At 38.1% G+C, this 26,778-nt stretch overlaps 11 protein-coding genes across 11 annotated transcripts; 8 read left to right on the top strand and 3 right to left on the bottom strand.

Annotated features, from left to right (window-relative positions):
- Positions 1-455: 455 nt before the first annotated feature.
- On the bottom strand, positions 456-1,616 carry UPF3 (Upf3p; the record flags this gene model as incomplete). The annotated part of the gene is made up of 1 exon (XM_033910526.1): positions 456-1,616. One exon carries the CDS (start codon positions 1,614-1,616, stop codon positions 456-458), a length of 1,161 nt encoding a protein of 386 aa, XP_033766417.1.
- Positions 1,617-1,855: 239 nt separating this feature from the next.
- On the top strand, positions 1,856-4,450 carry ENV11 (Env11p; the record flags this gene model as incomplete). The annotated part of the gene is made up of 1 exon (XM_033910525.1): positions 1,856-4,450. One exon carries the CDS (start codon positions 1,856-1,858, stop codon positions 4,448-4,450), a length of 2,595 nt encoding a protein of 864 aa, XP_033766416.1.
- A 209-nt stretch (positions 4,451-4,659) lies between these two features.
- Positions 4,660-8,127, bottom strand: ROM1 (Rho family guanine nucleotide exchange factor ROM1; the record flags this gene model as incomplete). Its single annotated transcript, XM_033910524.1, has 1 exon — positions 4,660-8,127. One exon carries the CDS (start codon positions 8,125-8,127, stop codon positions 4,660-4,662), a length of 3,468 nt encoding a protein of 1,155 aa, XP_033766415.1.
- A 706-nt stretch (positions 8,128-8,833) lies between these two features.
- Positions 8,834-10,588, top strand: ART5 (Art5p; the record flags this gene model as incomplete). Its single annotated transcript, XM_033910523.1, has 1 exon — positions 8,834-10,588. The coding sequence occupies one exon, from the start codon at positions 8,834-8,836 to the stop codon at positions 10,586-10,588; it is 1,755 nt and encodes a 584-aa protein (XP_033766414.1).
- A 547-nt stretch (positions 10,589-11,135) lies between these two features.
- Positions 11,136-13,541, top strand: SPAR_G02910 (uncharacterized protein; the record flags this gene model as incomplete). The annotated part of the gene is made up of 1 exon (XM_033910522.1): positions 11,136-13,541. One exon carries the CDS (start codon positions 11,136-11,138, stop codon positions 13,539-13,541), a length of 2,406 nt encoding a protein of 801 aa, XP_033766413.1.
- A 613-nt stretch (positions 13,542-14,154) lies between these two features.
- Positions 14,155-15,033, top strand: GID10 (Gid10p; the record flags this gene model as incomplete). The annotated part of the gene is made up of 1 exon (XM_033910521.1): positions 14,155-15,033. One exon carries the CDS (start codon positions 14,155-14,157, stop codon positions 15,031-15,033), a length of 879 nt encoding a protein of 292 aa, XP_033766412.1.
- A 1,177-nt stretch (positions 15,034-16,210) lies between these two features.
- VHT1 (Vht1p) lies at positions 16,211-17,989 on the top strand (the record flags this gene model as incomplete). The annotated part of the gene is made up of 1 exon (XM_033910520.1): positions 16,211-17,989. The coding sequence occupies one exon, from the start codon at positions 16,211-16,213 to the stop codon at positions 17,987-17,989; it is 1,779 nt and encodes a 592-aa protein (XP_033766411.1).
- A 250-nt stretch (positions 17,990-18,239) lies between these two features.
- On the top strand, positions 18,240-18,548 carry SPT4 (transcription elongation factor SPT4; the record flags this gene model as incomplete). Its single annotated transcript, XM_033910519.1, has 1 exon — positions 18,240-18,548. One exon carries the CDS (start codon positions 18,240-18,242, stop codon positions 18,546-18,548), a length of 309 nt encoding a protein of 102 aa, XP_033766410.1.
- Positions 18,549-18,791: 243 nt separating this feature from the next.
- On the top strand, positions 18,792-19,742 carry COX18 (membrane insertase COX18; the record flags this gene model as incomplete). The annotated part of the gene is made up of 1 exon (XM_033910518.1): positions 18,792-19,742. One exon carries the CDS (start codon positions 18,792-18,794, stop codon positions 19,740-19,742), a length of 951 nt encoding a protein of 316 aa, XP_033766409.1.
- A 342-nt stretch (positions 19,743-20,084) lies between these two features.
- Positions 20,085-24,161, top strand: ADE6 (phosphoribosylformylglycinamidine synthase; the record flags this gene model as incomplete). The annotated part of the gene is made up of 1 exon (XM_033910517.1): positions 20,085-24,161. The coding sequence occupies one exon, from the start codon at positions 20,085-20,087 to the stop codon at positions 24,159-24,161; it is 4,077 nt and encodes a 1,358-aa protein (XP_033766408.1).
- Positions 24,162-24,524: 363 nt separating this feature from the next.
- Positions 24,525-25,454, bottom strand: ERG25 (methylsterol monooxygenase; the record flags this gene model as incomplete). Its single annotated transcript, XM_033910516.1, has 1 exon — positions 24,525-25,454. One exon carries the CDS (start codon positions 25,452-25,454, stop codon positions 24,525-24,527), a length of 930 nt encoding a protein of 309 aa, XP_033766407.1.
- Positions 25,455-26,778: the final 1,324 nt, after the last annotated feature.

The raw sequence follows: 26,778 nt of genomic DNA, 5'->3' as shown, positions 1-26,778 counted from the left end.
TCTAATATTAATATATTGCAGGCTTGCTATGTTATCGCTCGTAGTGGCTTGTTGGCCTCCAGTCAAATATAGACTAGACATGGCAATACCATTACTGTTCAGTTTATTTAGTCGAGGTTGTGGTAGTGTCAACTTTACGTCAGTTAAGATGGCATTCATTTGCGGTGATACTGATTGCAATGTACCCCAGACGGTGGTACCGTTTTTTAATTCTATGGTAACCTGCTCATTGCGCAACTTTTTTAAAAAGTTAACTAACTTCATAATCTTGTCCTCGATGATCTGTGAACGCTTTCTGCAATCGTCTGTCTTCAAGACTATTTCAATGCACTTGAACTTTTCATATGATTTATTATTTGAAATATTCAATGAAAATCACTAAATACGGAAAACTACTGTGGAAGTAGATCAATCGTATTTATCATACATAATATATAAGAAGCCATGGTTCTACGCTACTTCTTAGTACCATCGCGATGTAAAATTTTTACCCGTCCTGCGGAAAGGTTTTCTTTAGGTTGGAACGACGGCTGAGCTTGAGCGGATGGTGACTGAGACTGGGAGGAGTTTGATATTTTTAACTTTTCTTGCAAAAGCATTTTCTTCTTCCTTTGTTTTAAAACCTCTTTACCTGCTTCCTCGATAATAACGACATTGCTGTTCTTAGTCTTAGGAATGCTGCTCTTTTCACGATCATCGCGCTTCTTTTTACCCCTGTTCCTTTTTTTCTTTGATACCTTAGTGGTTCCTTCCTCGTCTTTGAATTTTTTTTTATTACTTTTATTTTTCTTCTTTTTGTTCTTATTCTTAACCTTATCGCCAGTGCCAACCAGCTCTGTTAATACTCTTTCTGTTCTTTCTGCTATCTTATTTTCTAATTCTATACTTTTTGAGAATTCCTTTTCTAGGGACTTCAAAACGCTGAAATCTTGGAATGAGTAGTCATCATTTTCGTTTAGCTGTTTCATTGAATTCATAAATGTTTTAAAAATTTCATCTTCTTCAATTGTTCCCTCCAGCGCAGAATCTTTTTTCGATATTTGATTAAATTTCTTTACGTAAGGTGACAGTTTCACATCTGGGATTGTAACATTATCCTTATTATCAATGAACTTACAAGTATTGATAAAAGTTGCGCATCTTTCTAGGTCTGATAAGTTCTCGAACAGAAAATTGCATCTAGAATATGTCGAGTTCTTGAATACTTTACTAGAATAATGACCTTCAAAAAAACACCAGTCACTGTACTTGAGGTTATCCTGGATATCTTTCTTTTCATCACCATCGCTACTCTTTTCTCGCAGAATGGCAAAGAATTCATCTGCAGTCAAATTTGGAGGTAGTAATCTAATAACAAGCTTGAATCCTTCATTCTCGGTTGGTTTGCCCGATTTAGCTCTTCTTTTATAGTTATAATGCTCTCTGTTCCTTTTCTTGTTACTTCTCCTGCCTTTGCTATTGTTATGAGCAGCATTATTATTAACCTTAGCCTCATTCTTTTTAGTGTCTGACGCTTCATTTTTATTTTTTCCTCTATTTCTACTGTTGTGGTACCTACTTCCTCTGTTTTTCTTTTTCCCTTCACTATTCTTCACTTCTCCAGCCACATTGCTCATGGTAGAATGTTATATAATTCAGCAGAAATGCAAGTTCCTCAATAGGGGTTTCTTTCCTCTTTGTTGATATATTTATTCAATAATCATTGAAACATTTTGTCTTGTATCTTACTTTTTAGGCGAAAATTTTTCAACTTTTAATCAGTAAACAATACACAAAATAAATAAAGGGATGATCACCCATAGAATAACAGCGGTCTTCCTAAATAGCATATGCACCAATCTACTCAATCACTAATATGAACACCGCATTGGATGATTTACATGGGGATCTAGTGACTTTAGAAGATAACGAAATCATTGACAGTTCTGATAATTCGATCCACTCATCTTCGCACTCTACTAGTCATGAAGAAGAAGAGGAGGAGGAAGAGGACGATACTGAGGATGTAGAACTTATAGAAAAAGACGCAAATAAAAACTTATCTAGTGATGTGCATCCGGAAGACGAAATTGTAAATGATGGGTTGAATATATGGATCCCGGTTCAAATGCTGAAGAAAAATATAGCGAAGTTTTGGTCCCATTTTCTAGCCATTGATAAGGAATTAGCAAAAGTTAAATGTAAACACTGCGGAGAGGTATTAACAAGAAGCGAGGCAAGTTTAACAAAAACTTTTAGATCTCATTTAAAATCCAAGCATAACATAAGTGCGAATAAGAACTTTTATTCTATGAATTTCACAATGGGGGACTCCAATCTCAAAAACAAGACCTTCCACACAGATAATGCACATAAACACCGCTATGATTCATTAATCTTCAATTCAGATCCAAGTTTCAAGTGCTATGACATTGGCATGTTACAAAGTAGTAATTGTCTTTCTTTTTTGCAATTGGTAGCCATAGTCATTGCTTCCGAAAATCTACCGCTGAAATTTTTTGAGAATGTGTCATTTAAATCTCTAGTATCAAAATTTCATAAAATCCCTCCTTTGACTACTAACATAATAAAAGAGTCAATTATAGGGTTGTCAAAATCAATCGATGAGTTGATCAGAAGGTCTATCTCAAAAAGTGGTACTTATTTACCCTTTAATATCCATTTATCCGATACCAAAGAATCAGGTCAACCTGTTTACCTGAAGTATACGAAGGAAATTCGGGCACAATTGTTTAGTTTAGACCTATCCCCTCTTGTTTCTGTGAATTTTACAGAACTTGATAAGGCAAGATCATTATTTTCTTTACAACTGTTCGATAATACCAATAAAGTTTCGAAAATTTTACCATTATCTATTTTTGTACGTAAAACAAAGGATATAGATATTGGTGCCTGGCAGGAACAGCTCAACAATCTGTATTCAAAATACCCCGGCTTACAAAAATCGGTAATTTCAGTAACTTTACCTCAAAGTTATTATGCAAAGGTGCTGGAGAATAGAAACAGTCTTATCTCAACTTCTCATACTGGGAATGTAAGGAAGGTAACATACCATGCTTGCATAGTTTCTGAATTACTTCATTGTTTTTTACAACCATTTTTCAATGTCTCTACAGAATTAATGCTCACTTCCTTTTCTTCAGTCAGAGACAATCATCCACGAGGGTCTCTGTTAGATTCGTTAACAGATTTTTCCGATGTTGATATATCGTCAACTGTGCTTGGCAAAATCAGTTGCTTGATAGAAGAAGTTAACCTAAATGACTCCCTAAAATCGGATTTCCTATTATACTGCCAAAACTACACGCAACCTAACTGTAATGAGCTTACTTCAATACTTTCATCTAGCTGTGATAGTTTTTCAGCTTTGAAAAGCGTCTTGGAAAAGTTTGCAAACTTAATCCCATTCTTCAGGTCTATCAACTCTCATCTAGAAAATGAATCACTTACTGAATCTGATTTTCGCCTGATAACCACTGTAGAAGAGACATTAAAAACTTTCGAGCAAACAATTGAGTATTTTGCTTCTTCTGCTCCATTAAAATTCACCCATACCTTAGTTTTTATCGTTAACTTTGAGTTATATTTGACAGAGATCATACGGAGCTCTATATTCACTAAATCCAAGAAGCCCTTTGAAAAAATCCTATCAAGGATCTCAAAAGTTAAGGAACTTTATTCACTTGATGATGCAAACCTGATTGGTGCCTTCTTATATCCATCAATTTTCCAAAGTAAAAACCTGCTAAATGAGATCTTTGGTACAACATCGATAAGTAAAATTGTCCATAAAATGACCAAAATTGTTCTACGATATCTTGAAAATTTTATCAACATAACGAATTTCCGTTCGTCTGATAGTGTTAGGGACAGCAGTTCGAATTCTGGTAAAGATCTTCTTTCTGACTACGAGGCCATTTTCATGAAGGGATCACAAGACATAGAACTTTTATGCAACATCACGTTGACCACACGGCTAACAGAAGATTCGTTACTTGCCCAAATCATTCGAGATGACCTACTACGCTATATTGACAGAATTACAAATGAGCTGCCCAATGCATACCATGACTACTTAAATGATAATGAGATCAGCTTCGATGGATTTCACTTTACGAAACATGAATTATCTGAAGAAAACGACTATAATTCGGGAGAATGGTGTTTAAATCCCATGGAAGAGACATTTGATATCCATATTCCAATCTCAGATTCAATCTGGAATAATTACATAGGTAGTAAAAGTAAGATTGAAGTAATCGACATATTACTTCATTTACTTGCAGCAACTTCAGCCTCTTCAATACGGTCAGAATTCTCTTCCCTACAAGCTAATCAAGACTTCAGTAACGAACTCTGCGAAGAAACGGTTAAGATTAAGCTTTTGAATTCACAGTTCAACCTTGAAAAAATTGATTTTCACTCTGGGTCAATTTTTGATGCTTGCTAATGACGTAATATCTCAAAGGAAAGGGCCATATACTTCCAAGACTTTTTTTTTCTAGGACGATCCTTGTCCGTTGTATCATGTTTTTTTTTTAAAGCTACCTATATATTTGGAGTCGACTACATATAGCTTTACGAACAAATAATTATAACTTCATTTTATGTGTACAGCTCCAAGAAATAAATTTCAAGGTATTAGTACAATTAGTACTCTCAAAAATTTAGCAATTCAATGATCTCAAATCCTTGAGCGTCCTCATAACTATATAAAATCTTCTTGGTATAGGATTTTAGCATACGTATCTTGTTTCCAAGTACACAACGGACAAGTTCTCCATTTTCTATATCTCTAATTTCAATAAAGTTACTATTAATCGCCACAATGTAAGGGTAGGAACATGCAAACTGCTCTGCTTCACCCTCCCAATGAAAAATTCCTTTTGTTTCCTCCCTCTTTCCCTGCTTATTGAGGAAAAAGCCAAGTTCTGGGAAACATATAAAATGTAGATTCTTTACCGGAAATATGGAAACCACTTTGAAAGTTTCTTTATACATGCTCGCTAAAACTTTGTCATCATGTAGATTTAACAGTTCCCTCATTTTGAATCCGTCTTTATCACATAATTCCGGTATATTTAATATTTTGATGTTTTTTTTACAGCCAATGCAAATTTTACTCTCTAAAAATGAAAAGGACAAAGGTTCAGAATCGACGCTAAAATCTACCAAGCCTGCCTTTAGGTTTTTCTTAAAATTCCCGCTATTAAAATCAAATATCAAAGGACTCACAATTAATAGTTTTACTGTGTGCAAAAAATGATGTGCAATCATAATGATTTTTTTACCATTACAAAAACCGTCTCTGAACATTGCAACATATTTGAGTAACACTTTGGATTTTTTTCTAAAAAGGAAATCAGCATTTTCTGCATCATTTATTATGTCTAAAGGGCAACCATACAGTTTTTTATCGATTAAAAGAATCATAATTTTATATTCTTCCAATACAGATATCTGTGAAATTGAAATTTTGTGCAGAAGATGCACTGGTTTTTGACTGATCGATATAGCATAATTAACAACAAAGAGCCCCATGTTTGTTGCAACTAATAAGATTTGACTCGCGAAGCATACTAAGACATCGTTAATGCGATTAGTATTTACGTATGAGTGAAAAAATTGGCCTGTCATTTGCCTAAAAGTAATATGTTTAGTTTCATCAAGAAATCTCTTTTGCTCTTGTTTCACCTTCTCAATTAATGTTTGTAAGCCGGCCACCTGCGGGGCATACAAAGTAACTTGGTATTGTTGTTTCGTGCCATAGTAAGAGAATACAATGGAATTTTTGAGATTGCTTGTTTGATATTGCGGCAAAAGCACGCCCGCTGAACAATTCGGATTTTCCGTCACGTATCTTTTTATGGGCGGCATATCCTCAGCCGGACAAATAAACAGTAGGGGTAATGGAATAGGTCTTTGGAATACAGTGTGTTGATGCCACTTGTTTACTGCCTTTGATTTTAAAAACAATAGCATATTGTCGAGTAGGTAAAATTGAATGTCTCCCGAAAAAGATGCATCTATTTTATTTACGTCCTTTCTCGAAAGTAAACCCTCATGCTTGATTTTCCTTTTTTCATTATTCAAACTCAGATTAACATATTCGTTTTTGAACAGAATTTTCTGCTTTAGCACTTTAACATCATAACGATCTTGTGCCGCACCACTTGCTCTATCAATCCTTTTCATCAAATCCTTTAAAAGGTCTTGAACTTTCATTAGCATTTGTAGATCGTCTTTGTCTGCCACTGGGTCCGAGAAATGTCTTATCTCTCTTACTAACAGTGAATATCTACCAGGTCTTGAAACACCCTGAGATAGGAATGAATCGATTCCATGCCTCAGGGAAGAATTGGACACTTCATCGTCAAAACGTGCAAAATTGGGATTAACTGATCTTTGGGTTTCAATTAGGTATTTGGCGTATGGTCTTGATGCTATGTAGGACAGGAAAGGATCAAAAAAAGGAAGATATTGCAAAAATATATCTGCAACTCCAGGACAAATTGGACTTAATGATTGCCTTTGTGCTAAGGCTTTTAAAAATTCTCTATTGACAGAGTAAATTTCATTAACATGTGCAAAAACGTGCTTTACAAAATTCATCCTTACGTCAGATGGAATAATATTCGTTTCTAATAATTTCTTTATAAAAGTGTCTCGGATGATCTCCAAAGATTTAACAAACTTCTTTTCTGTAGTAAACAACTCATATATTGCTTCCTGCCTTTTGATTTGTTGTTTGGGTAACGATTCCCATACGCTCTTTGGTACGGAATTCGTCCAAGAAATTCGTTCATCATCGTCCCTATCAAGCGCCAATGAGATATTTCTCTTAAGGCCGCCACCTAATTTTAAATGTAGATTGGCCTGTTGTTGCAAACGATTGGGACAAGAGATAGAATAGCAAAGTTTTTCCAAAGAACATGTAGAGGAATAACAATGCGACAGCGGGACAAAAACACCATTTATTTCAGTTTTAGTACCAACTGAGTTAAGTGAAGAGGATGATGAAGAAAATGTGTTGGCAATCGAAGTAGAACTTTGTGACTGATGAGCCATGAAAATTGATTCTGAAGATAACTCGTAAACCTCCAATACAGAATCTCTTACGCAGTGGTCATAAAGCACGTCATGAAACAGTTTTTGAGCTTCTAACGATTTTCCGATCAACAACCCCAAATTGCGATCTAAGGTTCCTATAATTAAGCATAAAGTGTCGATTGCTTGTTTTCCTGTAAAAGAGTCTCTATAAAGTAATCCCATCTTTTTATGCGTGCCCAATTGGATAGTCTGTTTAAACTTAATTGCTATTAGCGATAAAAGTGCAGGGTAAACCAAAGGGGTGCCCTTGATCATAGATATTTCCGTCAGAGAGACAGGGCTTGATTTGGATCTTGAATGATGACGATGATGTTGGTTGGTATGGCGTCGATATTGATTAGAATGATTGGAAGAGTTTGATGAGCGTCTATTTTTGTTTTTCAGTGACTCTAATGCAAATAAAGAAGAGGTGCTAGAAGAACTATGTTTTCCGTGGAATGAATTGTGTGACTCCGTTGTGTGACCTGCACTTTTGGGAGTTGGAGGTGTGGATGATTGGTTAGGATCTCCTGTATGATTGCCACTATTTTTGGAAAATGATAATAATGAAGGGGATGAATGTTTTCTTATGTAGGGAAGTAAGACATTCGGCCTTTTTTGAGAAGGTGATGGAGTTGTGGTAGAAATGTTTATTTTATCTTGTCTCTTCGGATCACTTATTGAAGTTTTTTTATTGGTAGGTGAAATTAGGTCGCCTGCGAAGGATTGTACACTTGAATTAAGATTTGTTGAAACACGTAGAACCGGAGATGCCTTTAATTGGTGAGATGAACAGTTCGGTATTACCCTATACTGTGCGCTGGCGTCATGTCCTAGTCTACTATCATCCATTAGAACCTTATTTTCATCTTCACTCCTACCTTCATCTTCATCGTCATCGATAGAAAAGTCATTTATCGTTGTCTGGGCTTTAACGGTGGGGGACAGCTGGGTAGGAGTAGAAGTATCTGATTTTCTTTTTTTACCGAATATTTCATAAAAATATTTATTTCTTAGAACCAGTTCATTACTATTCATAACCTAAGCAAATTGTTATCAAAGATTTGTTCTTATTTATATCATTCCTAAAGCAACAAGATCGTCGATTTGAAATCAAAACGTGGTCTTCTTCTTGATCTGGTTATATTTATTTACTGTTTTTTATTCAGGAAAGAAGAAAAAGTTTAATCTTGACGATTCACTCCCTGGGCCCCTTATAATATATGTCTAAACATTGCCGTTTATGGGCAAAAAAGATGGAGTGCGTTTACTTTCGTATAGAATTTACAGATATGACATGGCAGCAAAAAAAGCTAGAAATTTAAGAAACATACAAACCTATGAGTGAAAAAGTCGACACTAGATGTACAAGATAATGTTATTGGCTGGAGTTCTGAGAAATTCCTTTAGATGCAAGATGAAGATTCAGTAAATGTCGAGTAAGAGATGAAGCGCCCATATGATAAACATCTGATCTTCTTGGCTATAATGAGGAGAAAACAATTGAAGTAGAATATTGGCTCTTGAATATGTTTTCTCGCCTTGCTTTATAAGTATGTAATCATATATTTCTGTGTATTTTATCTTTGATAATCTTGAAAAAAAAGCATTTTCTTCGAAAATTGAAAAAAGAAAAAAAAAAAGAACAGAAGGAAAACGAAACAGATAATTAGGATGAGCGCAAGATGATAAAAGTGAAAAATATCTTTCATAGCTAACGCCAAGAATAAGGGGGGCGAAGATTATGTTTTCACTTAGTTCACTATCTAGCAGTGGTGGACATTCAGAGCAGAAGGAAAGAGAGAAAATAAGCTATTTTGATATAAGAATAAACTCCCCGTATAAGGACATAATTTTGATCCAAGGATCACCGTTGGAGCTTTCATCTATACCGTTATCAGGCAACCTAGTGATTTCAGTGAAAAATGAGATTGTGGTTAAGAAAATATCGCTGAGATTAGTGGGGAGATTTAAGTTGGAATTTTTGCAAGTTGGTCGATATAAGAAGAATAGCAGTAGTTTGGCAAGTTTAGTAAAGGAAAAACGTAAGATTTTCGAATGCTATTGGGACAACTTATTGGTTTCCTCAAAGGGAGATGTTTTGGTCGGTGGTGATAACACGGAAAATCAACACAATAGTAGCAGCGGTGGCAGCACTGGTAGTCAAGATATGGACACCAACGGTAATGCAATGTTTCTAAGCAAGAGGTCGTTATCGAGTCCTGTTTTCAACAAAATAATTCGAAGAAAGACGCATTCTTCCCACAGAAAAATACTGGAATTACCAGAAAATGGCGTTACAGGAACCCCTTTCGAAGGGTTGAGGGAAAATGGTCGCAGTAGAAGTAGTAGTAATAATGCTCCTAATAATAACAGCAACAATTATAGCAACAAAGACGGATCTGGAAGTTCTTATTTATTTCTAATGAAAAGGGGCAACTATGAACTACCATTCAATACAATGCTACCTCCAGAAGTGTCCGAAACAATCGAGGGGCTACAAAGTGGCAGTATACTGTATTCCTTCGAAGCCATGATAGATGGACGTCAGCTGTGGGATAACGACCTAAGCATTCATACTTCCTCTCACGGCACAAACGGTAGCCCAAATACGGGCGGAAATGGCGTGAGGACGAAGAATAAAATTATCGTCAAGAAATTCAAATATCTGAGAATCCTTCGTACGTTGTCAATGGACAATCTCGCCATGCAAGAAGAAATTAGTGTGGGCAATACTTGGCGCGACAAATTGCAATACGAAACGTCCGTCCCAAGTAGGGCTGTTCCTATTGGTAGCACAACCCCCGTGAAGATCAAGATTTTCCCCTTTGAAAAGAACATTCGTTTGGATAGGGTAGAAATGGCGCTAATCCAATATTACGCAATGAAAGACAGCAGCGGACAAATCTACGATGATGAAATAGCCGTCACAAAAATTACGCATCTAGCGGACTTCGGCCCGCTGACGGACAAACTTGACGTCAATTGTCCCTTCAAAATCCCAGACAACCTCAAACAAATTACTCAAGATTGCTGTGTGCACGACAACCTGATCCGTGTCATGCACAAATTGCAGGTGCGTATCCTTTTGCAACGGCAAGTGGATGGCGAATACAAGAACCTGGAGATTAAAGCGCAATTGCCCATGTTATTATTCATTTCGCCGCATCTGCCTATGAAAGGCCGTCTTGTGCTGTTTGACAAACACGATGGTAAGATCCACTTCCGCCCTGGCGAGTTAGTACCCCTTTTTTCAACTACTTACCCCGCGCAGGGTCTGACTCCGGGCCTTGAACTGAACTCCACAGCAACAGCGCAACTCGCGCTGCCGCAGCCGCCGCCAAACTATCACGAGAGCACTAACGATCACCTCATGCCGGCGCTACAGCCGCTCGGCGCCGATTCGGCGGCGCTGACAGTGCCGTCGTACGAGCAGGCGCAGGCGTCCGCATCGTCCTGCGCGACAGGGTCCGTACCCGCTTACTGCGACGATGACTGATCCCCGCTCTCGGCGCCCCGAGTCGGCTACCCCGCGCTGCTAATCGTCCTCCGATCGTCCGCGGCAAACACGGCCGTTGTTCGGACTAAGGGGTCGATGGGATCTGGTAATAGAAGAAATTATGGACTAAAGGTCACCGCTAAAAACGACCAAAGCATGCGGTGCCAGTGATGTTAATCAAGCGCAGGAGGTGGTTTCCTAATTTTATAGACAGACTGTACTTCAAGGGTGCGTCCCCTCCCCCGCGCCTGTGCTTACAACACAAAATCATTGACGTTTAATAAGGCTAACTTATCGTAATCACTGCATTGTGGATTTCGAGCTAGGTCTACCTGACCCCACATATTTATATACAGCGCATCTTCAAAGTACTTATAAAGACTTAGTTTTACATTTTTCTGCTTTGTATTCCTTCCTTTTTTTTTTTTACTTCTTTCTTCATTCGAGTTGGCATGAATTAAGAGCTAGGCTTGTCGCTTTTTTAAAACCTTCTCTCGAGAGAAGACAATTGTTAATATACAGTAACCGTATTTGCATTATCATTGCTATGGCTGTGGGTCAGAAAAAATATATATGTTCATTTTGTTTGAAGCCTTTCTCGAGATCCGAGCACAAGATAAGGCACGAAAGGTCTCATGCAGGCGTGAAGCCTTTCCAATGCCAAGTCTGTGAACATTCTTTTGTTAGGCGCGATCTCTTACAGCGACACATTAGGACTGTCCATAGAACCTTTCTCTTATCCAGTTGCGCATCAATGACAGACGATCAGACCGACGTCCCAGTCTCGCTCGGCGTTGGTGATGTTGATTCGACTTCATCAAGAGATATTAAAATGGAAACGCTGGTTAATTCGATGATCAAGGTCAACAGCGGCCTTATTAATATTCATTACCATAGTAATAATATTGAAAGCATGGATAAACAACAACGTACTGTCGTTGGGAAAGGATCCACTATTTCAAAGAAAAGGAAGAGCCGCTTTAAAGAGATCAAAAGCCAGTTGGAATCTTCTATCAGTGTAAAAATTTTGCAACAGTATCCATTAGATTTTATTAGTTCAAGAGATATTCTAACTTTCTTCAGAATGGGTGTAAGCCACTTGGTAGAAAATAAGATCTTCCAAAACTTTTTTCCGGACTTGTTCTCATCACTACAAAATGACGAGCTGGTAGAGGATTTTTGGATTAACAGGCCTTTTGGCCTCATAATAGCTTGTCTGGGTATGTCCATTTCGTTGAATCAGGATTCTCAAAAGCTGTGGTTTATCTGTTGTGCTAATTTGTACACTAGCTCGTCTAAATACAACGATAGCGACAATGACGCCCACAGCGACGACGTTGAATCAGAGAAGGAGCAACATGGTATTTTTGCCTTGATTCTATTTTATTCTCTTCTAGTAATGTTGGAGAATAACATTCCTGTTTCTAATTCCATTAAAAAGTTCGATGTATTTTCAATGCTGCAAGATATTCTGAAACCATTTACTGCGGCGTCCTCCATTTACCATTATTTGAATAGTAAGGAAAATGCATGGTTCGTATTCGATTTATGGGTCAATATTTTGCGTGATTCAAACAACTTCAACGATGATTCTTTGCTAATATTCAATTGGTTTGTTAACCAAGAATTCTTTTTGTCGAGTTCACTAAAAGACTTCATATGCAAGGGGCTACCAATGTCGACGACTGATTTAACTCTAAAGCAGATCAACATTTTGGCTGATTCCGCATACGTTTATTTTATAATAAAGAAAACCTATCCGCATGAGCTGCCCTCTGACTTTAGAGTGCATGATTTGCTGATTTACTTGAATGAATGTTTCGTAATGCAGCAACCGATCAAACCTGGAATCAATACAAACTCCTCCTTATTTGCGACCGTTCTGAATGCAAGGATTACGGATTGCAAATCCAAAAGTCACTGGTTATTGTGGGAAACGATCTGGTTTGAATTCATTAACAACTTGACTTTGAGAAGTGGAACCATGAGAAACATATGGTTTATTGACAACTTCCCGCAGGTATCTACCTCGTGTTTACTTCATCATTCTTCCTCGTTTGTTGACGAAACTTTAATCACCACCAACTTATCAATTATATCAATGCTTTTTAATTTGAAGTCTTTCAACCTGGCGTCTTTAAATTCAAGAAATATTCAATTGATCACCGACATTGTCAGCTTCCAACTAAAGTTGTTTTCATCCGAATTGATTGCAAGCTCAGATGTTTCACCATCACAAGTATCTCAGCTACTAGTAAACCCCAATATCGACTTAATGTTGTATTTCTGGTTCGACACCATTTATATACAACGTCAAAACTACCTTTCATCCACGGAGAAAGATGAATTTGAAAGGGTTGAAGTATTTGTCAATGATTACATTATTACACGTCAAAAGAATTTAGTGACTGACTTACACTCCATCTTGTTCGATTTTTGGTCAGATTCCTTCATTGCTTATCATATACTACTGCATGCTATTGTATCTTCATTAAGAGATAATATTCTTTACCCCTATTTGATTTACTCTCCTCACTTGAATGACCAGACAAAAGCGTTGTTGACTGATATCTCCAATTGGTCATGTTTTGCTCTACAACAGCCATTCCGCAAAACTTCAAGAGGTTCTTTATCTGCTGCTACTGATATGAAATCGTTGTCAGTGGCGTCATGTTTGCCGCTCTCTCCTAATTTCCCAAAGAGAGATTCAAATTATAACAAGATTCTCCTACCCCCCTTGGACATCAAAGCCATTGAACCTATCTCAACAAATAATTACACCTACGTGAACTCGGCCCCTAAGCAACAAGAGAAGGAGCAGCCAACAATAAGAGGCTCGGGAAGCAATATTAATTTAGTCCCAACCCAGGTAAACATGGAACCACAGGAATTCTCAGCTTCAACAGAAAATAAACAAAGTAAAAGCATCGAAATTCTTGGCCAAATAAAATAAATGGCCAGAGAAAACTCTGAAGCAACACCAATAACATTGAGATTTAATACAACCACAAACGATATACAAAAACCTACATAGTAATTTTAATACTTTCCTCATAACTGCCTACTATTAAATATTATCTTTCATGTACTCGTACCGTTGTATGAGTAATTGCTACAAGTGAGGGGCCAAGCAAAAGAAAGAACAAACCGTCTTTTGTGTTTACATGCTATTCTTCGCGGCTTGATCTATACTCATGAGACCCTTTTAACTTTGGAGTCTTCTTTTGTATTCCGTTTCACATTCGATAACACGGTAGAGAAATCCTTTTCACCCCTCTTTTCCTGGCAATGGTTCGATTGTCTTGCTGTCTGTCTGTGGTACCTTTTTTTCTTCCTTTAAACAATAGCCTTCAGGGCACCCTTAAAAATGCTTCGATGAAGCAGTACAGAAAAATAAAATGCGAGGCAATGATGTAACAGTATATGTTGTTTAGTTTGATTAGCTGGATGTTCGATAAGCATATAAAAAGGGGAATCATGACAGCAGCTTATTGACTTGACCAGTCTCTCTTAATTTTTTTTTTGTATTGTATAATGATACTCTTCATTTATAATATGTTGTAGGTATGACATCGCTGAATATCATGGGAAGAAAATTTATTTTAGAAAAAGTCAAACGATATGACGATGTTGAAGACATATTTGCTTCAGCCTATGCTTCCCCGTCCTCCTCAACCGATATTCCCTTACCTTACTCTAAAGTAAAAGAAGAAGACTGTGATATTTACGAGGAAGGAGTAAATTTAGTGAGTAAGAATGCTAAATATACCTACAAGTCCCTTGGTAGGCATTTGGATTTTCTGAGACCAGGGTTGAGATTTGGTGGCTCACAATCGTCAAAGTACACATATTATACGGTAGAAGTGAAGATTGATACCGTAAACTTGCCCCTTTATAAAACTTCGCATTCTTTGGACCCTCATGTCACAGGTACATTCACTATTCGAAATTTGACACCAGTTTTGGATAAAGTTGTCACTCTTTTTGAAGGTTATGTCATCAATTATAACCAATTTCCATTATGTTCGCTGCATTGGCCCGCTGAGGAGACCCTTGACCCGTATATGGCACAAAGGGAAAGTGATTGCTCTCATTGGAAGAGGTTTGGCCACTTCGGTTCTGATAACTGGTCCTTAGCAGAAAGAAATTTCGGTCAGTATAATCATGAAAGTGCAGAATTTATGAATCAACGGTTCATTTATCTTAAATGGAAGGAGAGGTTCCTACTCGATAATGAGGATCAAGAAAATCTGATGTTGAACGATATCTACCATCTGGAAGGCGCATCATTTGAAGGATTTTACTACGTGTGTTTAGACCAATTAACAGGCTCAGTGGAAGGCTACTACTATCACCCCGCTTGTGAACTATTTCAAAAACTCGAACTAGTTCCAACTAATTGCGACGATTTAAATACCTACTCAAGTGGATTTGAGATTGCTTAAAGAGCCTTATAGAGCCACCAGTATATTTTAGTTAACTCGTCAAACCTGTCTCTTTTAAAAGTACGTTGTTCTCAATATCACATTAATAAGTAAATTAGTAACCTATTACGCATACTTGTGTCATAAATGCCTTTTCTGTAGTTCAAAATAAAAGCAAATAACTAAATTTTGTTAATATAAACATTTCAAGCACTAGTGTCAGTTAATAATTAGTTGATGATATCCTCGCAATAAATAAAATTACTTCATGGTTGATATTTTGTTTACGAAAACCCAACAATACTGTTGAATATAAGGTGAATGTTGAAAAAATTCAAAAATACTCCATTACTCCTAGTTGATATGCGTGGTCACGTAGCAGAAGCTTTTTTTAATCATCACCAAGAAATATATGGTAAATAAGACGATGGCAAGGATATGCCGCAACCATCATCACTGATCGAGTTGTTGACAGCGCCTCTCTCTGGAGGAGTAATAGTTGCCCAACGATTTTATTGAGATGAATGATGGCAACCTTGCAACAAAGATAAGCAAACTTTAGTTTAAGCCCAACCTTATTGCAGTATTCTTGGACAGGAGACCGACTTTGTCGGATTTCTTTTTTCTTTTTTGTATGGTATTTTTATAACTACGCTGAATAATGTGTTAAGACTAAGACTACTACTAACTGAATTTGGCTGCACCTAAAAGCTGAAATTAGGATTATCGTCAGTTATTCTCGTTTTTTGAACGCTTGGCTACTACGCCCTCCACAATACTTGTCAATCCTATACTGCATACAACTAAAACGTCCCTCATTTTAACAGTGCCCTCATTTCTACAATTGCGTCAGCTAAGATACCGCCGTAGTGTACTATAAAATCGTCATTAGTTCACCCGAAATGGCTCTGAGATTCTGAATCACTTTAGGATGATTTACACAGAATGCGTCGTACGACGGCCGAGATTCTTTCACCCAACTGAGAAAGGAAAAAAAATGTGTAAAATGAAGAGAAAAAATTGAATATGAGATGCAAGGCTAAATTGGATGATAGCCATTCCCAAAAATCTGCATGACTCTTACGGATGTAAAAAACATAACTGTATATAAAGACTCTTTTTCCATGAGCAAAGCCAGATACAATCACTTTTCCATTCGTTTTAACTTTTAAAGAAGGTCGACATCAATCAGCAGATAATGACAGCTTCGAACAAATCGTGGAGGAGCTACTTCCCTCATTTAAGAAAACTACCCGAAGATGATCAGTGTTTATACTCAGATGATACCAACTCCAGTATCATTGCTGAAGAAGAACTACACCACAGCGTAGATAAGTCTTCAAAGACCGACGTTACTGCAGAAACTACTGCTGTAGAATCCCATCCTCATAACTTAAGACATGATCTGCCATATGAAGTGAGAGATGAAGCCGGACGTAAATGGTGGAAATACTTCGACGAATTCGAATATCGTGTTAATAAGGAGTACAAAAAATCACGTAAGTGGTATGAGTTTTTGTACCCTAATCATACCACTCAAACCAAGGCAGAAAGAAGACTTCTTTACAAACTAGACGTTATCATTGCTTTGTACTTTTTTATGCTATGTTGGTCCAAGTCAGTGGATTTGAATAACTACACCAACGCATATGTTTCCAATATGAAGGAGGATTTAAACATGAAAGGTAACGATTACGTTTACACTTCCACTATTGCTAATGTCGGTGCCATTGTCTTCCAATTACCATTTATGTACCTGTTGCCAAGATTCCCCTCTCATATTATTTTGCCTGTAATGGACTTGGGCTGGACTTGGTTTACATTTGCATGTTACAGGGCAAACTCTCTAGCTGAATTAAGAGCCTACAGATTTATATTGAGTGCATTTGGCGCCGCTTACTACCCAGTGTCCCAATATATACTGGGTTGTTGGTATGCTCCAGATGAAATTAATTCAAGAGTCTGTTTATTTTTTTGTGGGCAGCAGTTGGGATCTGTGACTTCTGGACTTTTACAAAGTCGAATATTCAAAAGTTTGAACGGCGTCCATGGTCTAGCAGGCTGGAGATGGATGTTTTTGATTGATGCCATCGCGATTTCCCTTCCCACAGCTATTATTGGATTTTTTGTTATTCCCGGTGTGCCATCAAAATGTTACTCTTTATTCTTGACCGAAGAAGAAATACGAATTGCAAGAGCTAGAAATAAGAGGAACCAAATCAAAGATGGTGTCGATAAAAGTAAGCTAGTCCCACTATGGAGCAGTAAGCTTTGGAAGAAAGTGTTTTGCACACCAGCATTTTGGGTACTTGTTGTTTTCGATACGTGTTCGTGGAATAATATGACCGCCTATAGTGGTTCATATACTTTGTGGTTAAAGTCTAATACCAAGTACTCTATCGCTCAAGTGAACAATCTGAGTGTTATACCCGCATGTTTGGGATTTGCATATGTGATTTTTTGCGCCTTTGGCGCAGATTTATTCAGGTGCAAGTGGATATTCATGGTTTTTGCTGCCATAATGAATACTGTTTCTTGTGCCTTACTCATAAAATGGGATATCCCTTCGAAGGCTAAATGGTACGCTTTTTTCACCACATATTTCAGTGTGGCTGCGTCGCCGTGTCTGTGGTCATTTATTAATGATTTCTTAAGATTTGATCCTCAGGTGAAGGCTGTTACATGGATTGCTATTTATTCGTTCTCTCAATCCACTTACGCTTGGATTCCTACGTTGGCGTGGCCTACCGTGGAGTCACCACGTTTCAAGACTGGTTACACTGTGAGTTTAATTTTTGGTGCTGTTTACGGTTTATGGACGTTTGTTGTGTTGTTTTTTTACAAGAGAAACGAGAAGAAGCATGCTCTAGGTAATGGCATCATCTTGTATGATAGTAATAAGGGCGAAGAGCTTCCAGAATTTGTAAGAAAAGATATGGAAGAAAAAGATGGTTACTACTATTTGAAACGGTCTTAACTGTCTAGTATAGTTCTAATAGGTAAGTATATCGCGCTTTAGGCACCATATCATAGATAAATATATTCATGCATATCGTTTAATCATCTTTTACTATAATTAATCTCAATGTCTATAATGGTCACCTTATACGTTGACGGGTGAAGTCGAATGAAAAAGTGAAAACTAAGAAAAGGGCTCGAAAATGTACCATCGCAACCATACCTAGCAGTATTCAGTGCGACAAAGCTAACAAAGTAAAGTGTGAGAGATGTCTAGTGAAAGAGCTTGTATGCTATGTGGTATAGTGCAGACCACAAATGAGTTCAATAGAGATGGTTGTCCTAACTGTCAGGGTATCTTTGAAGAGGCGGGTGTTTCTACTATGGAATGTACCTCGCCATCTTTCGAAGGTCTGGTTGGAATGTGTAAGCCTACTAAATCGTGGGTAGCAAAGTGGCTGAGTGTGGATCATAGTATAGCTGGAATGTACGCCATCAAGGTCGATGGTAGGCTACCAGCTGAGGTTGTGGAGCTGTTGCCTCATTACAAACCAAGAGACGGTAGCCAAGTTGAATAAGACCTTCTTTCCTGATATCACATGTATAATAGTAATGACTATTTTGTTGTTTTTTTCCTTTTTTTTATAATGTAAATATTCTAGCATATGAGCTGATGCTTTCATTTATTTAATGTTCTGCACTTTTTGTTTTTGTCAGCAAACCCATTTTTTCTATCATCCAGTAATTTAACCAAAGATTAAAGAGACTGGACTGGAAAAAAAGGGTTCAAAAATAAGATACACCAGGTAAAGCATGACATTATGTTAAAAAGGGTAGCCACTCGTCAAAATGGTTTTGCGTTACTCTCGTGCAGCTCAGTCGGCCTACAGTATGGTAGGGTCAATCTGAGTACGAAGAGAAACTTTTCACTTTTTCAAAGTGTAGCAGACACGTTTTTAACTCTGCATGAAGCCTCACACATACCGTGGATATTACTTGTTCCTTTGGGTACCATCACACTTAGAACCCTGGTGACACTGCCGTTCAGTATATGGCAGCGGAAGAGAATCTTGAAACAGCAAGAATTAAGGAAATTGGTACAGCCAATAACGCCAATTATTAAGCTTCGATTAGCAGCCGTTACGAATAAAAAGTCTAGAAATGCCGCCAAAATTAGTTCTAACGATTCCTTCATGCCACTACCACTACAGAGTCCTGACATTCTGACCCCAGAACAAATTACACTTTTGGCGGTGAAAGAGACAAGAAAGAGGCAGAAGAAATTATTCAAGAAGTACAATGTACCATTATGGAAAAATGCACTATTGCCGATGGTGCAAATTCCTCTTTGGGTGACGGTTTCGATGGGTATCAGAACACTGACAGAGGCACAGCTTATAGAAATTTTTTATCCTTCCTGGATTTCCGTGCTGGATTTTGGTTCTTTTGATTTAAGCTCGCCGTTGGTAGCAATGCCATTGCTAGCGCCCATCTTGGTGGGGACTTTGGCAGTATTAAATGTGGAACTCAATGGCAGATTGATGTTCAGTTCAAGTATGTCATCGCAAGGTATAAAAACGATTTCAAGGAATTCGACCAGGGCCCAAGAGGCAATGACTAGTATACTGAATGTATCGAGACTCGGTTGTGTGGTTATGCTAGCAATGTCTTCGCAAGCACCATTCCTTCTTTCGCTCTATTGGATATCATCACAGCTATACTCCCTAATACAAAATATCATATTGAATTGGATATATCCTTACCAGCGATGACTGAACCTGGGACATAGATAGGATATGTACTTTTTACATCAGCTTGTAAATAAACAAAGATGACCTTCGACCGTTCCTGACTCTTTCCTGCTGACCCGTTTTTTCAAATTTTCGTCGAACTTAAAATTGAAAAAAAAAAATTGAATGCGGACTCATTAAACAGATGATGCCGTAATAAATGCAATATATCTTATTATTTAACTCTTTCTTCGAGAGCCCTGGCATACATATTTAAATAATTGTCAGGCCCTGCTTCGAAGCATATTTTCCTTTTTCTTTTATTCTGTCGATATCTCTAAGAGTTTAATCTTCCCAGGTCCATAACAAAAGAAGTCAAGTTCAATGACTGATTATATTTTGCCAGGTCCCAAGGCCTTATCTCAGTTCAGAGTTGACAATTTAATCAAAGATATAAATTCTTACACAAACAGTACTTCTGTCATCAATGAACTGCGTTCGTGTTACATTCACTATGTCAACGGTATCGCTCAAAATTTGTCTGAACAGGACACTAAATTGCTAGAGGTCTTGCTGACTTATGATTCTCCTTTGAATATCGCAAACGATCCATTAGCAAGACAACTAAACGATGCTGTCGCTAATAATTTGCCCAGCTCAGCTCTTGGCCAAGACACATATTTGATTAGGGTTGTTCCTAGATCAGGCACTATTTCTCCTTGGTCTTCCAAGGCTACTAATATTGCTCATGTATGTGGATTACAAGGCAAAGTCCAACGCATTGAAAGAGGTTTAGCCTTACTCATAAAGACTGTTCCAGGCTTCCCTCTTTTGGAAAATCTAAATGATATTTCACTGAAGTGCGTCTACGATAGAATGACTCAACAATTATATCTGACCGAACCACCAAATACGATGAGCATATTTACACATGAAGAGCCAAAGCCATTAGTTCACGTTCCATTGACTCCTAAGGACACCAAACAGTCTCCAAAGGACATTCTATCCAAAGCTAATACAGAATTGGGTTTGGCACTAGATAGTGGAGAAATGGAATATTTGATCCATGCCTTCGTCGAAACTATGAAAAGAGATCCTACCGATGTTGAGTTATTCATGTTCGCCCAAGTTAATTCTGAACATTGTCGTCACAAGATCTTCAACGCTGATTGGACCATTGATGGAATAAAACAACAATTCACCTTGTTTCAAATGATTAGAAATACTCACAAGTTAAACCCAGAATATACTATCAGTGCCTACTCTGATAATGCAGCCGTTTTGGACAGTGAAAATGACGCCTTTTTCTTCGCACCAAATTCAACTACAAAGGAATGGACTTCTACAAAGGAAAGAATTCCATTGCTTATCAAGGTTGAGACTCACAACCATCCAACAGCCGTTTCTCCTTTCCCAGGTGCTGCTACAGGTTCTGGTGGTGAAATTAGAGACGAGGGTGCTACAGGTAGAGGTTCCAAAACTAAGTGTGGTTTGAGTGGGTTCTCTGTGAGCGATCTTTTGATACCAGGTAATGAACAACCTTGGGAGTTGAATATTGGTAAGCCTTACCATATTGCATCTGCATTAGACATTATGATTGAGGCTCCTTTGGGTTCTGCCGCATTTAACAATGAGTTTGGTAGGCCTTGTATCAACGGTTACTTCAGAACTTTGACAACAAAGGTTTTGAATCACCAAGGAAAGGAGGAAATCAGAGGGTTCCATAAGCCAATTATGATTGCTGGAGGTTTTGGTACCGTTAGGCCTCAATTTGCCTTGAAAAATACCCCAATTACCCCAGGTTCTTGTTTAATTGTTCTTGGTGGTCAATCTATGTTGATTGGTTTAGGCGGTGGTGCTGCTTCTTCTATAGCTTCCGGTGAAGGTTCCGCTGATTTGGATTTTGCTTCTGTACAAAGAGGAAACCCTGAAATGGAACGTCGTTGTCAACAAGTCATCGACGCCTGTGTTGCCCTAGGTAACAACAATCCTATCCAATCTATTCATGATGTTGGTGCTGGTGGGTTATCCAACGCTTTGCCTGAACTGGTTCATGACAATGACTTGGGTGCTAAATTTGATATTAGAAAGGTTCTCTCCTTAGAACCTGGTATGTCACCAATGGAAATTTGGTGTAATGAATCACAAGAACGTTATGTTCTTGGTGTTTCCCCTCAAGACTTGTCCATTTTCGAAGACATCTGTAAGAGAGAAAGAGCACCATTTGCCGTTGTCGGTCACGCTACTGCTGAACAAAAATTAATTGTGGAGGATCCTCTTTTGAAAACAACTCCAATTGATTTGGAAATGCCAATTTTATTCGGTAAGCCTCCAAAGATGTCCAGAGAAACCATAACTGAAGCACTAAATCTACCAGAGGTAAATTTGAGCGAAATTCCATCTCTAAAGGATGCTATTCAAAGAGTTTTGAACTTACCATCTGTTGGTTCGAAGTCATTTTTGATTACTATTGGTGACAGATCTGTCACAGGTCTAATCGACAGAGATCAATTCGTTGGTCCTTGGCAAGTACCTGTCGCAGATGTTGGTGTCACCGGTTCATCCTTGGGTGAAACAATAATTTCCACTGGTGAAGCAATGGCTATGGGTGAAAAACCGGTTAATGCTTTGATTTCAGCATCGGCCTCCGCTAAATTATCCGTAGCAGAATCATTATTAAACATATTCGCTGCTGATGTGAAATCTTTACATCACATCAAACTATCAGCTAACTGGATGTCACCAGCCTCTCATCAAGGTGAGGGTTCCAAGTTATATGAAGCCGTCCAAGCATTAGGCCTGGACTTATGTCCTGCGTTAGGTGTTGCTATCCCTGTTGGTAAGGATTCTATGTCCATGAAGATGAAATGGGACGATAAGGAAGTTACAGCACCATTATCATTGAATATTACTGCATTTGCACCAGTTTCCAACACCAGCAAAACATGGACTCCGTTATTAAATAAAAACACAGAAGATTCTGTCCTCGTCTTGGTTGATTTATCCGCTAAAGAAGAGGCTAAGTCATTAGGGGCCTCTGCTTTGTTGCAAGTTTACAACCAAGTTGGTAACAAATCACCCACTGTGTATGACAACGCCATTTTGAAGGGTTTCTTGGAAGGTTTAATTCAATTACATCAACAAAAGGATGATATAGTGTTGGCTTACCATGATAGATCTGATGGTGGTTTGCTTGTCACTTTGCTAGAAATGGCATTTGCCTCCAGATGCGGTTTAGAAATCAGTATTGATGGCGGAGATTTAGAACGCCAATTAACCGACCTATTCAATGAAGAATTGGGTGCAGTCTTCCAAATTTCTACTAAGAACTTGAGCAAATTCGAAGAAATCATGAACCAGAACGGAGTTGCTAAGGAGTATATCTCTATTGTTGGTAAGCCATCCTTCCAAAGCCAAGAAATTAAGATTGTTAATTCCAAGACAAATGATCTAGTTTACGCCAATACAAGATCTGAATTGGAGCAAACCTGGAGCAAGACATCTTATGAGATGCAGAAATTAAGAGACAATCCAAAGACAGCGGAAGAAGAATTTGCCAGTATCACAGATGATAGGGATCCCGGTTTGCAATATGCCTTGACGTACAACCCAGCCGATGATATGAAGATCGGATTAGAACTATCCAGCCAAAGACCTAAGGTTGCCATTCTAAGAGAGCAAGGTGTTAACGGTCAAATGGAAATGGCATGGTGCTTCCAACAAGCCGGATTCAACTCAGTGGATGTTACTATGACAGATTTGCTGGAGGGTAGATTCCATTTGGATGAATTTATCGGTCTTGCCGCATGTGGTGGTTTTTCATATGGTGACGTCCTAGGTGCAGGTGCGGGTTGGGCCAAATCTGTATTGTACCATGAAGGCGTCCGCTCACAATTTTCCAAGTTTTTCAATGAGAGACAAGATACATTTGCTTTTGGTGCTTGTAATGGTTGTCAATTTTTGAGTAGATTAAAAGATATCATTCCTGGGTGTGAAAACTGGCCAAGTTTCGAAAGAAATGTCAGTGAACAATATGAAGCCCGTGTATGTATGGTGCAAATATCTCAAGAGAAAGATAATTCTAGCGAAGAGTCTGTTTTCTTGAACGGCATGGCAGGATCCAAGTTGCCGATTGCTGTCGCACATGGTGAAGGTAAGGCAACGTTTTCCAAAAGCGGTGAACAACTGGAGAACTTTGAAAAGGATGGTCTATGTTGTATAAGGTATGTGGACAATTACGGTAACGTCACCGAAAAGTTCCCATTCAACCCCAACGGGTCGAGTAATGGTATAGCCGGTATCAAGTCGCCAAATGGTAGAGTGCTTGCAATGATGCCGCATCCTGAAAGAGTCTGCAGATTGGAGGCCAATTCTTGGTATCCAGAAGGTAAATACGAAGAGTGGGGCGGATACGGTCCATGGATTAGATTATTCAGGTCTGCCAGAAGGTGGGTTGGTTGAAATATTTTTGTAGTTTTTGTATATGTAGTTTTTAAGTTTAAAGAATAATAATTAGAAAGAAGCTGTTTCTTATTTATAGGATTTAATAATGGGTTCGCTTGTTAAAAATTTATCATAAATAGTATATATATATATACATAGTAATGGATGTGTATACATATATTTAAAGATTGCAATATAGTTTTTAGAATCAACCTAGATTAATTTAAAAATCATATATTAAAATAAACAGTTGTGAAAGTAAAAGAGAGAGTTGGGGAAGGGGATTGAACAAAGTTAAAAAAAAAAAAGAAAAAAGCGGTTTAAAATTTATTTTCATTTTTTTACGTTTTTTTATTATTTTTTTTTTGGGTGTTTCTTCTCTTAGTTAGTCTTCTTTTGAGCATTGTTTTCAGCTCTCTTCTTCATTCTTTCTTCTCTGGAAGCTTTAGCTTCTGGACCGGATTCGGTGTCTAGACAGTAATCCCACCATCTGAAAGAAGAAGCGTAGTTACCAATGAAGTAGTGATGATGCAAATCGTGGTGTTCGGCACCGGCCCAGAATGGCATGATCTTGTTCAAAGACCATGGGAAATCGTAACCAGAATGGGAGTCAACAGCTTGGAATAATCTTAGGGTGATCCATAGACATAGAGTGAACAAATGTAACTTACCGGTGTACATGACGTAAAGAATTGGCATACCAACGGTACCAAAACCTAGAGACAAAGTTTCAGCAGGGTGAGCGTATTCAGCGGAAAGACCGAATGGAGCAGCGTATCTGTGATGTTGCTTATGAATGTACTTGTAGAAGACACCGTAGTGGAATAGACGGTGAGCCCAGTAATGCCATGTATCTTCTAAGACGAAGAATAGACCAATTTCTAGAGCCATCGTTTTGATAGATGGGAATGGAACTTCGACGGTAATACCTAATTTTTCACACATTGGGTGGAAGGTCCAGATTGGAATGGCCTCGACCAAGAAATGAGAGAGAAGAACGGATTTCAAACAGTATAGTTGTTCCTTAGCACTTGGAATCTTAGTTGGTTGTAACTTCCATCTTCTAAAGTATGGAATTTGGTCGATGATGAACCATGGCAAACATCTAAAGAAGTACATAAATTCATGCAATAAAAAGAACATTAGACCTGTGGCCAAAACATCATTGTTCATGTAACTGTACCATGCAGCCCAGTATTTTTCCATGAAATTCAATTGAGGTTGGTAATGGGCGACATTTTGCAAAGTTTGTGAGTAGGTGCTTGCTTGCACTAGACCTGAAAGGGTAGCGTTGTTGAAAACGGCAGACATTTTTCCTCTTTTTCTATGGCTGTACTACTTTTCCTTGGTCCTTTATGCTATTATGTAAAGAGGAAAATTACAACTACTATAAAGATTTACTGGAAGGAAAGGAAGAAAGAGAGAGAAAAAAGGGAGAAGAGAAGAGAAGAAGAAAAAAAGGAATAGATCTTCCTGTATTATATATTATATAGAAGTATGCACACACAGGTGTACGCATATAAGAAAATGTACATGCATAACGGATTAATCGTCTGTATATAGTTTAAACTGCGCAGAGAATGAATAATAATAATACGACCACAGCAGAGGCGAGGCAAGAAAGAAAAAAATTTGGTGGGAAAGCGATGCGATACGGTGGCAAAGGGCCTCTTCCTCGACGGTTTTGTGCCAGGTGCCTTGAGGTTGCTGACTGTTATCGGTCATTGTTAGTTGCTATTGTCCTAGTGCTAGTCGTTTACCGTATACGACCTTTCTGTTCCGTATACGAAGGGAGGCAGTGGTGGTGGCAGTGGCGGTTGCGGAGCTGGCTAAACGACATCCGAGCGTAAACGACACCCGATAACTGGTACCGTTTTTTTCTGCGAGATGGTACTATCGGACCAAGGTCCAAACGGTTTTAAACGGCTGCTCTCCACACCCACACGTGATTGTACCGGGTAACCTTGTGATTGCGTAATACACGCTTTATGTTTTTTTGTTTCCTATACGACTCGGACGAAGAGAAGGCCTGTGCCAAGCCCTAAACCGAAAAGAAAATTCAAGAATATATTGTCAGATGTAATCCGCTTTACATCATTTTCTACGTATGTGTGTCCCCTTAGTTCCCTTTTTTTTATTTTTTTCTTCCTCGGTCGTTCTTAATCATAGTAAAGTCAGATATTGTCAAAAATTGTATTCATCGAATGGAGAGTACTTAAACTTCGCATCCTAACATTAGAGATGCCAGAAAAAAACATATAGGTAGAAATGAAATCATCATTATGATAAACGAGGGATGAAAGGAGAAAATTTTTGAAAAGAAAAAAAAGGCGGGTTAACAATCCAAGATAAAAGGGAGAAAGCAAAGTAAAGGAAACATCACTTGATGTTCCACTCTTCTTTGCACTGCCTTGTGGTTTTTTTTTTCCTTCTTTTGCGCGCTCGACTGAACTCAAATTACTACTGTATGGTTTCAGCGGACAAAAGTTTATAATGTAGCGCAATTGACGCCTTAAATACTTTTTTTTTTCTTCCTTCGAAAAATGCTCTCGAAAAAAAAAATTGTGTCGCGTATTACCCGGATGAGATCTAATCTGATATAGTAGAGTTAGGGTTTTGTTAATTATGGTAGAAA

Source organism: Saccharomyces paradoxus, chromosome VII (genome assembly GCF_002079055.1).
Source record: "Saccharomyces paradoxus chromosome VII, complete sequence".
NCBI classification, from domain to species: domain Eukaryota; kingdom Fungi; phylum Ascomycota; class Saccharomycetes; order Saccharomycetales; family Saccharomycetaceae; genus Saccharomyces; species Saccharomyces paradoxus.
Note: the sequence above shows the minus strand (reverse complement) of the source record. Positions and strands in the feature narration are given on the sequence as shown.